The sequence below is a fragment of the Artibeus jamaicensis genome, unplaced genomic scaffold (assembly GCF_021234435.1).
Source record: "Artibeus jamaicensis isolate MK-2021 breed Jamaican fruit bat unplaced genomic scaffold, CSHL_Jam_final contig_466, whole genome shotgun sequence".
NCBI classification, from domain to species: domain Eukaryota; kingdom Metazoa; phylum Chordata; class Mammalia; order Chiroptera; family Phyllostomidae; genus Artibeus; species Artibeus jamaicensis.
The window spans coordinates 21,851,241-21,863,884 of NW_026521844.1; the positions used below are offsets into that span (position 1 = coordinate 21,851,241).

Genomic DNA, 12,644 nt, shown 5'->3' on the forward strand with positions numbered 1-12,644 from the left:
TGCTTTTGTGCTTGCATTATGCATGTGTGTATTTAATACAAATAGTGGTATGTACAAATGCACACAGATTACTTCCTTTGTTTAACAATGCATCTGGGAGATTTTTCCATAGCAATTCACGATGAACTGCTTTATTATTTTCAGCAGCTGTATATATTTCATTGTGTGCACATGCTGGACTTTATTAACCAATCCCCTAGTGAAGGACATTTCATTGTTTTCAGTAGTTAGATATTACATATCTACCATGAATATCATCTCGAATGTACTGCATTTTGCACAGGTGCTACCATATTTGCAGATCAGATTCCCAGAGGAGGGTCATAGGGTATGTGCTTTGTAAGATGAATAAACCTAGTTCCTAACAGCAATCTTCTGGCAGCATCTTATGAATTTTGATATTTTGTGTATAGTTATTGTTCAGTTATAACTACTTGTACTACCCTTTATGACTTCTTCCTTGTCCTATGGGTTTTCCATAGGTCTGGTGCTAACCTCAGATATTCAAGGATTTTTAAGATATTTAACACCTACTAATTTTTACTTTACTTTGTTGCTGTCAATGAACATAGTGTGTAAGATATCAGTCTTTTGACTCAACATGGACCTGAATTTATCTTAGTAAATTTTCCATATTTATAAAAAAAAAAGACCCTTCTATTGTTTGGTGTGGTGTTCTGCAATATTAATGAAGTCAAGTGTGGGGGCAACTTTTCCCGCAAGTCCCCCATCTGCCACGGATGAAAGTAATCACTACCAAGACATGATCTACTTGGGGAGGAGAGGTGGCCAGTTTCTCAGAAGAAAAAGGCCAGGAGCCCTTTCCTCCAGGGGCTTGTATTGGGTTGTAATACACAGGAATACAGGGCAGCAAGGATCAAACAGTAGATAATATTTCAAAGAAATCTGAGGGCTTAGTCTGAGTCACAGTCTGTCAGGAAGGGAGTTTGCAGAAACTTTAGGGTTTCCTGCTTGGACCCTTAACATATGAATGAAAGCACTCTTAGCAGAGCAGCTTTCACAGGTTTATCAGGAAGTCTCTGTGATGCCAGATTTTTCCCCGGAATCTGCTCTGGCAAGGCAAGGAGCTGCACCCCACCCCATCATGTTTTCAGGCTTAAGTGGCTTAGAGCCAGGAAGTGTTTCTCCCAGAAGACATGGGACTTAGGCTATGTCACATAGCAGAGAGGGGCCAGGGTCAATTGCTCGCTCTTTGTTGCAGCCCCCCGAGTCCTTCCATGATACCCTCCCAAGTGATTGAGTCTGGCTTAGGTTGGCCCTCCTCTGAGGAGTCTTACCTGTCTCTGACTTCCGACCATGCTTTGGGGGCAGGGAGGAAACTGAGGCACCATTCACTACCAGAGACAAGCTTTATCTCCTGTGGCTTGCATTCTGGAGGTCACTTGCTCATCCTTAGCCGTGGGAGGTAGTTACAATTCTTGAAACCAGGCAGAGAGGTCCACAACAGTCAAGTTGTTTGATGGGACTCAAATCTTTTACATCTTTACTAAATTTTTTATGTGTCCTAACAGTTGTTGAGAGAAGAATATTAAAATCTCTAATTATCATTGTGGACATATTTGTTGTGTTTGTGTAATTCTGTCACTTCTTGCCTCATGTGCTATGAAGCTGTTATGAGGTGCATGCATATGTGGGATACTTATGTCTAGGTCCCGATGTGCCAACGTTTAATCCTTATGAAATGTTTCTTTTCGCCTCTGAGAATATTCCTTGTCTTAAAGGACCATCTGTCTGTTACTAATAAAGGCATGTCTACTTTCTTATGCTTACTATTGGCTTGCTTATAGATATTTTTCCATACTTTTACTTTCAACCTCTGTAAGACTTAAGGCTATCACTTATAAACAAAGTTTTGCATTTTTGTTCAGTCTGACAGGTTTCACCTTTTCAATGGAGTGTTTATAGTTTTTGCTCTAGAAGCACAATGGGTATGCTTACTTTAGACAGTGTACTTAGAAATAATACTAACAGACTTCATATAAAATATAAAGAACCTTTATATTTTAAAGGTTCTTTATATTTTAATTGAATGATATATTTTAATTAAACCCCTGTCCTTTCTTCAAAGGTACCTGTGTGTATACACACACACTATAGATGTGTGTGTGTGTGTGTGTGTGTGTGTATATATATATATGTGTGTGTGTATATATATATATGGTATATATGTGTGTGTGGGTATATATGTGTGTGTGTGTACATATATATATATATATATTGGGTTGGCCAAAAGTTCTAGATTTTCTGTACCATGGCTTTAGTAATGCTTAGTTGTCTCTAACTTCATTCAAAACAATTTTGTTAGTTGGTATCATGACAGCTGTCGTATCATCATGCATTTAAAAAATTTAGCCAAATTAGTGAATCTTTGTGCAGCCATTTTAATATTGAAGATGGAAAAAGACATGCAACATTTTTGGCATATTATGCTTTATGATTTCAAGCAAGGTAAAAACACAACTGAAACGCACAAAAAAAGATTTGTGCAGTGTATGGAGAAGGTGCTGTGACTGATCGAACATGTCAAAAGTGGTTTGTGAAGTTTCTTGCTACTGTTGACATTTTGGCTAAATGAGTCTTTGCTGTGGGGCTGTCTGATGCATTGGAAGATGTTTAGCAGCACCTTTTACATACTCAAAATATCCAAATCAGTACAGGTATTAGTGAAAATTAAAAATGTGTTTTTTTTTATTTTATGGAAGAAACCATATGAACTTTTTGGCCAACCCAGTACATATGTTTTTGTTTTGCATTATAACTGTCACTGCAATGTTATTATTTTTGCTTTAAAATTAAAAGAAGAAAAGGTATGTGCTTTTATATTTGTGAACATATTTATGATTCCCAGTGCTATTTATCCTTTCCCGCATAACCTAGTTTTCCATCTGTTATAATTTCCCTTCAGCCCAAATAACATATTTTAGCATTTATTATAATGTAAGTCTGCTAGAAATAAATTCACTCATTTTATTTATCTGAAAATACTTTTACTTTATCTTACCAGCTTTGAAGGATGCATACACTGTGTATAAAATTACAGGCTCAATCAGTTTTTTATTTTAGCACTTTAATGGCTTCATTCTTTTGTTTCTTAGCCTCCAATGCCTATGTGTTTGATGTATCTTTTTTATCTTCTCTGCTTCATTTTAATTTTTTTCTTTATTTCTCAGCAGTTTGGTTTCAATGTGCCTGAGTATAGTTTTGGTGTTTTTATACTGCTTGGAGTTTGATGAAGTTCTTCAATCTGGATCTGTAGGACTTTTTATTTTTACCATACTTGATACATTTTAACCATTGCTTATTCATTTTTTCACTTTAATTTTATTTCTTTTTCTTCCACATATGTTAGAGTGCTTAATATTGTGAACTGGTTGAGCCTGTTTCTTTGTGTGTTTTTCTGAGATCTTTATCTGTGTATTTTAGCGTGGGTACTTTCAATCAGTTTTATTCATGCCTTCATTGGCCAGTATCTACTTATGGCAGTAAGTACATCCAACATTTTTCCCCCATAAATGTTGTTCTTTCCAGTTCTAAAATTTTCATTTGGTTCTTTTTATTATTTGCATTCTTGCTGCTATTTTCTATTTGATTACTAATTATGTCTTTCTTTTTCTTTAAGCCCTATAACATATTTACAGGAGCCATTAATTCTAAATTTGAGCCATATTTTGATCTTTGTATTGACTGCTGACATTGTTTTGCTTATATCCACGTTTTGTGATCTTTATCTTATGTTACACATTTCTATGATATGTTGTAGAATGTATTATTTTATCCTCTGACAAAGAGTGTGTGTGAGTGTGTGTTTTGGTATTTAGATAAATAACTAGCAGATCCTCTCATCTTACTATGTTGTATGTATATGTGTGTGTGTGTGTGTGTGCGTGTGTGTTGGAGGCAGAGGGGTTAGGTCTTAACTATTCTTCTGATACCTTTAGCCATTGGGGTGGGGGTGCAAGGGTCTTAGCTGGTGTGATCATTAATCTGAGATTCTTTTCTGAGGTTTTCAGTGAATGTCCAATGTGTTTCCTAAGGTGTATCCTTTCTGGCTTGTCTAGTTCATCACGTCCCAGCCCTGTACAGTCCTGGTATCTTCCTTCAGCTCTCAGTCTGCAGTAGCTGTTCTATGCTGGGCTTTGAGGACTCTTGTCTTTAACAGGTGCAGTCTGTGGAAAAGACCAGGGTCTTGGGGAATTCCCATCGAGTCCCCCCGCATTGCACCAGGTTCCTTTTCTCTGGAACCTTCATCCACATATCCAAGGCCCTTTATAACCCCAAACCTAAGTTACTGCCTCCTCGGTTTAAGAAAAGTGAAAGTGCTATACCTCAGCATCAACCTTTCATTTCAGGCTTAAAGAGAGCCACTTGCAGGAAGCCAGAGTTCATATGGTACTTACCTCATATATTTTCTTTCTCTTGAAGATCAAAACCCTGTAATTCCAGTTGGTAGGTGCCAGGATACTCTTGCCTCATGTATTTACACAGTTTTACCATTGTTTACATCAGGAGGTTATGCGTGGTACCAGTTATTCTGACTTCAAGGGTACTGACATGGGGAGTTTTAAAAATAGGAAAATTTCATGTAAAAAAACCCACATTTCCAACCTCACTTGATAATTTCTGGGACTCTTTAGAATATTTAAGATGAATAATTTTCTAAAATGTATTACAAAGCTTAAATTGAAGTATGGGAATTTGAAAATATCCGCCCCTTTCATTCTTATCCACAGAGAGGAAGGCAGACCGAGGCACCAGAAGCTCACATGCTCCTTCATGAATGTGTGCGGGGTATGTGGTGTAGTTGCCTTGGTTTTCACACTCAGTCATTGTGGGCATTTGGTGACGTACTGTGTACGTGCTTAGTTCATAAAAACCAATGACGATTTTAGGGGAGAACTGTACTAAAATCTCTGTCTCCAGAACATTCAGACTCTTGGAAATAATTTTGATGATAACAGTGAATTGTAATATGATATATCCCTGCACCCAAGGGCCTCCCACTTCCCACTCCCATCCTCTTCTATAGTTGCAGGCTTCTGGCTAGAGGCTAAGTCCAAAGGCTCTGTGATAATGTGCCTTATTAAGAGGTGTTAAGAACCTGAAAATCACATCGCTTCTCAGATTCAGGTCTAAAACTTGTGTGTCAGTGCCACTGAGCTTGCTCCAACTCCTAGCAACCCTGGAGATCACACTATGAACGAGTGATCTCCACAATATCCTGTTCTCAACATGCCTGCTCAGCTTCTGTAAACTCAGGCCTATGGCTTCCTTTATGGAGCCAATCCATCTCATAATTGGTCTTCCTCTTTCTTTGCTGCATTCTGTTTTCCCCAGCACTATCTTTTCCAAAGAACCCTGCCTTCTCAGGGTGTGCCCAAAGCGAGACAGAATTAGTTTTGTCATCTTTGCCCCCATCAGTGTTTCAGCCTTGATTTGCTCCGGAACCACTTGATCATCTTTCTGGCAGTCCCCGGTATCCGTACAGCTTTTTTCCAACACCACATCTCAAATGAATTATTGTTTTTTTCCCATCGGCCTCTTTCATTGTCCAACTTTCACATCTGTATGTAATAACTTGGAATACAAGGGTGCAGAAGATCTTAGCCTTGGTCTTAATGACACCCCTTTGGTCTTGGTGATCTCTAACTCTTCCATTGCTGCCCTTCTGAGTCTCAGCCTTCCCTTGACTTTTTGGCTGCACTCTCCATTTGAATTGATGACTGATCCAAAGGAAGGGAAATCTTTAACAATTTCACTGCTTTCCTTGTCTACGTTAAACCTGTGTCAGAAATAACCTCTACCAGAAAAAGAGAAATGGTCAGGTTTATTCATGTGCTCTCTATATAGGGGACCAAATGAACCTTAAGTAAGAGAGCCTTGATTAGCCTTTGCAAGGAAGAGAAACTCAGAATAGACCACTCAGATTCCACAAGTAAAGTAGCTTTTCTCAGCCAACTGCTCGGCATAATTTTTTCTCTTATCAGATATCATCTGAAAATCATAACTAGAAGTAAAGAAAGTGAGTAATAGGCCAGATACTATGTTAAACACACATTTATTGTTTTATTTACTAATCATAAACTTATAGTGATGGTATCATTAACCTTAATTCACAGATGACACTGAGCTCCAGAGGAATTAAATAACTTGTCCAAGTTTTAAAATCATAGATTTGAATCTGTCTATCTGCCTTCACAATTGTGTTTCCTATATACCAGTTTTTATCATTTTATGGTGACATAAATTTACTTGGTTGCTGTGTAAGATACTACAAAGAATATGTCAACAAAGAACCTTTACTATTAGACAAATGACCTCATTTTCCAGTAAAAAATTATCTAGAGCCTTGGCTGGTGTAGCTTGGTGGATTGAATGCTGGCCTGCAAACCAAAGGGTCACTGGTTCGAATCCCAGTCTGGGCACATGCCTGGGTTGCAGGCCAGGTTCCCAGTGGGGGCCATGTGAGGGGCAACCACACATTGATGTTTCCCTCCCTCTCTTCCCCTCTCTGTAAAATCCAATAAATAAAACCTTTAAAAAATTATCTAGATAGTATATAAAGATTTCTGTATCTGTATTTTTAAGTAATAAAATTAGACTTGTTCTAGTAAAAAGCAATGCAGCTCTTTAAAAAATGTTTCATTTGAAATGATATATTTTAGCATTTCTTTGTTTCTTGTCAAGATGGAAACAATCATTGTCTTGCTTGATTTAATATTATTATGTCTGACAATACACTATGTAAAGCAAACCAAAATTTTTCAAGGTCTATGCATCTAAAAACTGTTAATGAAGTTAGCAAACTAGAAGCTTCACAGCCAGACATTCAAAGGTTATATAATCAAAGGAAGTATCTATCTCTGGAGTTGTTGGACATAAATTGTGTTTAAAAATAATCAATTCTTATTCATTTTTCCTTATGCATTACCCAATAAACAAGAACACACAGCAAATAGGAAAGATGCTTTTGTACATTGCAAAGGGTTTAGATTTGGGTTTTGATTTGAAAAGAAAAAAAGATCAAACTGAGAGGATCCTTTGTAGCTAGCATATGCTTGGAAAATCAGTAATTTTTACATATCATAGAATTGTTAGTCATAATTACTAACATAAGAGCTAAGTTTGATTTCTCTTATTATATTCTTATTTATGTTTTGCATTTTGTTCTCTTGATAATATATTATCACCATTTCTTGATATGTAAGTCCTAATTTTGAAATAACAGTATCTTTATATCGGCTCTTTAATTTCAAGGAATTATTTATTTTATATGAATGGTAAAAATATAAAAGGCTTAAATCAAGATGGACACCTATTACTGCCTCGTTCAACAAACATTTATTATTTATACTTAGGGGAACAGGGAACCTAAGAAGTTCCCAATTTTGACACAAATTAGAGATGTGCAAGAATAAAAACCAAGCTCTCATGATATCTTATCATTCAATTATTTTGTTGAAGTAGTTGTTTTTTCTAAATTCTAATAACTGTTGAGAATAATAGGGGGACATAACCATGTGGCACGTACCATTAAGAAACAAAAGCAGATTCCTATATAATATAATGTGAGGTAGTGTCATGAAGAAAAAGCAGAGTAAAAGATTAGAAAGTGACTGGGGAATGTGCTAAATTATGTGAGGTAGTCGGAGAGGTGTCTGAGAGTCGCATTTGAACGGTGACCTTAATGAAATGTGAGATCAAGCTGTGTTAATTTGTTGTCGAAGAGGTTTTCAAAAACAAAGGTTTTGAAGGATTTGAAATGGGTTATGCTTGTTGTTCATGAGAGTCAGAGGGGAGACCAGGGCTACAAGGCAATGAGTGTTCATTCATTCCTTCCAATTTCATCACAGGGGTTATTACGGCCAGCACAGTGAGGAGGAAATATGGGTCTGCAAAGAGTGGGAAAAGGATAAATCAGAAGGATGGGACAAGTTCATCACATTAACTATACAGGGTTAGACAAGGCATGTATTGCTACTTTGGAAAACATACACATGGCAGGTAAAGAAAGCTAGGAGGAGCAACAGTGGCTATACAGCTAGGATAGACCGTTCAAAAACCTCTGCTGAGCCTGTGTGTGCTGTTGTTTGGATTTTGATTCCCAGGGATGCATTCTGCATGCTAAGGGCCACTCAGATGCGCAATGGCTGGTCTCAAACTTATAAAACATAGTAAGATCAGAGTTTGGACCTGGGCATAATCTTGATATTAACCCAATGAGTGACTTTAGCCTCTGTAGTTGTGTTCTGTAGGGTAAAAGCTTTCTAGAAAGAAAACCTTGTTTCTCGATTTTGCATGATCAATCTTTATAACCAAGAGCTAGTAGAAATTATGTGCAATTCCCTCTCAAATGTTCTTAACAGCGGACCTATACTTCGGGTTCATCGTATTGAAGCATTTGCTGATCCATTAAAAAAATCCTTTCTCTATTTTATATCTATATTCTTTCTGCAGGATGTTTTCACTCCAGAATGCAAATTTAAGGAATCTGTGTTTGAAAACTACTACGTGATCTATTCTTCCACACTGTACCGTCAGCAAGAATCAGGCCGAGCATGGTTTCTGGGACTCAACAAAGAAGGTCAAATTATGAAGGGGAACAGAGTGAAGAAAACCAAGCCCTCGTCACATTTTGTACCAAAACCTATTGAAGGTAAGAAACGAACTTCTTTCCTTCTTTAGAATCTGATCAGTGTGTTTATGCCAATTCCTCTTCTTATCCCTTCACTCAGTAGAGTTTCCTTAGCATACAACACATCAGACCAAAATTCAGCAAGCACGAGGGTACCTGTACATATTTAAGAAGAAAAAAATTATATTACAAATATTTGGTACTTAGAAGGAACTGCTTGGATATGGAAAGGTAGACAATTCCTGAAAGTAGAAAAGTGGTGGCAGTACCATTTGTGATAAAATGTCCTTCTTTTTTGAATAGAACAATGAAATATCTCAGGCTACACCCTAAAAAACCAGGAATACTAGTTTAGTGCTTTGAAGGTTTCAAAAAACTTTTAGAAATATGTGTATATGCTAATCTCTACATCTTTATGAACTTATCTAACAATATAATGTATTAATTTTTCTTTGTACTTTTGAAGGAAGAAAATAGTATGCTATCCTGTGATCAATAAATATTTATAGTATGAAATTTTATTTTCATTTAAGCCTATAACTTCCCCTGTCCCCATTATTTAATAGAATTATATATTTTTAAAGATTTTATTTATTTATCTTTAGAGGAGAAGGGAAGGAAAGAGGGAGAGAAACATCAATGTGTGGTTGCCTTTCTTGTGTCCCTCGATGGGAAGTCACCTGCAGGGAACTGGCCTGCAACCCAGGAATGTGCCCTGACCGGGAATCGAACCGCAATTGTCTGGTTCGCAGGCCCGTGCTCAATCCACTAAGCTACACCAGCCAGGGCCTAATAGAATTATATTTAAATGACATTTAATATGTGACTTATTTCAAGTTGAGCAGTGGAATAAGTAATTTCAGGTCGAGGAAACCCATGTTTGGCAACGTTTTTCCTGAATAGGATGAGATTGTGTCATTGGAGTGGCCGTGTTTACCGCATCCAAATGGGTTTTCAATATGAGCTCAGAAAGTGGCAATGGTCTGGACATGGGCCACTGTAACGTTCTTCTCCTTTAAATGCCACACATTATGATTACCTGAAACATGAACTGAGGCTCCTTGTCTGAGAAAATGTGAAAATCGAGGCAGTACACTGCAACACATTACGCACTTTACGTGTACGGGGTTAGTGGATATTCGGCCCTGTCCAAAACATCACAGGGACACATGGTTCATGCCACAGCATCCTTGACATTGGGTTTCGCCCAAACCTCCACAGAGGCATTTGCTCTACCTCTGTGTTTTTAACCACACAAAACTCAACTTGCCTTTCTGCAATGGTTTTCACTAATTTTGGCCCCATGTAGTTTTCTTTGCCCTTCCCTTCCCGCAGTTTTAATGGTCTTATTGCCTGGACAATGCCTATTATTTCTTGTAAAAAAAGTAATTTACTAATCAGTACTTCTGTGAGGGTCTCCCTGACTTCCTTCACGTAGAACTCAGCATTCTGTCACCTTATCGTTGTATATGTTTCTCTTCCCTAGAAATTATCCCATTGTATTAAATTTACCTGTTTTCTACTCTGTCTTCTCTTATTCATAGTTAGCTCAGTTTTTGAATGAATGGAACATGTTTTATTTTTCCCTTATTTTCTCACATCTCCTTGTATCTCATGCAGTGTCTGGCATATCACAAAGATATTCAATAATCAGTTGTCAAATGAGTAGTGAACATGTGAATGAACAAATGAATGAATAAGGAAATACAAAGCAAAGAAGAACTACCTGTTCTAGAGACCTTCATCGTATTCTTGGAGATATGAAATGTGTACCGTTAGCAATAGTGTAATGTAAAAGATATATTATACATTGCAGGAAATTCTGTTGGGATTTAGGTACCTCGGGCCCAGGCTTGGTTCGGACCATTTGAGATGAGAGGTGGAGATTAGGCGGAACAAAAACACTCTGGTGGACTCGTGATAGGCAGAGGGTGCCTAAGAAAGAGATAATATTTTCCATGGGCAAATATACTGATTCTAAAAATGATGTTTTGGACAAATTTTCCTTTTAACTTTGCTTTTAAGTTGACTTTTTTGGTTGTTATGCAAGTATTGTATGCTCATTAACAACTTGTGAAAAGTATAAAGGAAAAGGAAAATATCTCTGTGTTTTATTCATCCCTCTTATACCCAGTATATGTCATACCACCCCTCCCTGTGAAAAAAGGAAAAAACACCTGTAACCTACCACCTTAATCAGAACTGCACTTCGGTTAGTCAGGCTTCCTCCCGGGCCCATACACATCTGGGAGAGAAATGTACGCGATGATTGTGTTCCTAGAGCTGCTTTCCATCTATGTTTATTGCCTCGTTTCAGCACAAGTGTGGGAAGAAATGATAGACATTTCTAGTTGTGTATGTTGAATTAGGTTTGCTGTATGTAACAGAAAACCTTGAAAAGGGCAATTTAATTATAAAAAGTCTTATTCTCTCACAAACCAAATCTAGTGTCATTTCTCCAGGGCTAGTACAGGACCCTGGGCTGAGTCCAGCTTTTAGTGCCTCTCTGCCTGGTGTGTTGTACACAGTACATCAACACAACCTCACACAGTGGCCCTAGCTTTGCCCTGACCCCCATGCCCCACTGGCACCCTCATTCCAGTCAGAGGACAGAGGAAGGGATGAAGGAGATGGAGGCGAAAGCCTGTGCCCATGCTCTCTTCAACATGGTCTCCATCAGTTGCCATATGACATCTCCATCCGTCTGACCACAGCGTAGTCAGGTGGTCACACTTCGGTGCAGGGAAGACAAATACATGGTATTTTTTCTGGATGGCCTCTTCAGAAAAAAAATGGGACCACTAGGAGCCTCTGCTTCAACCTGTCATTGTCTTAACTTCAGAATAGCTCTGATTTCCTAATTTTGTCATTGACATTTTGGGTTCATTGGTTGTTTTTATTTTTCTTATTTACTGATGCTTTAGGATGATTTTCCTTTTCTAGGAAAAAATAAATTCTATTTTAAATCAGATTTGCTGATGCTTGGATTTACTTCCAAGACCCTTTGTCTCTCTGGATTATGGGACTGAACGTTGGGTGCGAGGCATATAGAATATGAGGAGAATCGCTTCTAAAAATGAGAACAAGAACTGAAATGGTTTCAGATCAAAGACCTTTTAACTGCCTAGAAAATTCTTTGCCTTTTGTCCTAAAGAGCAAGACTCCCTCTTTTGAACAGTATTACATAGCAGCTTTAGACATGCTTGCTTTGTAGTTATTGTTCTACACATATCTCAATTATTGTCTCTCTCAGTTTTCCTTCCATTTCGACCAAGGAGATCCTAGTACTATCCCTGTTTTACAAATGTGGAAACTGAAGCCCAGAAACATTAAGTAATTATTTTTCAAATCCAGCAGCTGTTAAGTGGCAGAGCCAGATTTCAAATCCTCTTTTTAAATCTTCAATATTCTTGATCCCTAGAAATAAAAGACCATTTTTATCTTTATTGTGTTTTTCCCATTACCATTTAGTACCCTTATGTCCCCTCCCCCAGCAATCGCCACTCTGTCGTCCTTGGCCATGAGTCATTTGTTTTCCTTTTTGCTCAGTCCCTCCCCCCCAACTCCCTCCTACTGCACTAGCTCTCCATCTGCAAGTCTGTCCCCATTTTCCTTGTTCAGTTTGTTATTAGATGCTGCATACGAAATCATGTGGTACTTGTCTTTCTCTGACTGGCTTATTTCACATAGCATAATGTTCTCCAGGTCCAGCCTTACTGTCGCAAAGGTAAAAAAAAATTTTTACAGCCACATAATATTCCATTGTGTTTATGTACCACAGGTGTTTTATCCACTCATCTATTGATGGACACTTGGGCTGCTTCTATATCTCAGTGATTGTAAACAACACCACAATGAACATAGGGGTGCTTATGTTCTTTCAAAGTAGTGTTTTAGGTTCCTTCAGATATATTCCCAGAAGTGGGATCAGTGGGTAAAAAGGCAGATCCATTTTTAATTTTTCTAGGTAACATCATACTGCTTTCCACAG

The 12,644-nt window shown here is 37.8% G+C and overlaps 1 protein-coding gene across 5 annotated transcripts in view; it reads left to right on the forward strand.

The window, feature by feature from the left end:
- Positions 1-12,644, forward strand: part of FGF12 (fibroblast growth factor 12) — a 529,784-nt gene that overhangs the window by 498,560 nt on the left and 18,580 nt on the right. For all 5 annotated transcript variants that reach the window (XM_053667219.1, XM_053667217.1, XM_037158498.2 and 2 more), the window contains one exon: positions 8,476-8,674. In XM_053667219.1, coding sequence (XP_053523194.1) covers positions 8,476-8,674 — 199 coding nt within the window. The remainder of the gene's footprint in view (positions 1-8,475; positions 8,675-12,644) is intronic.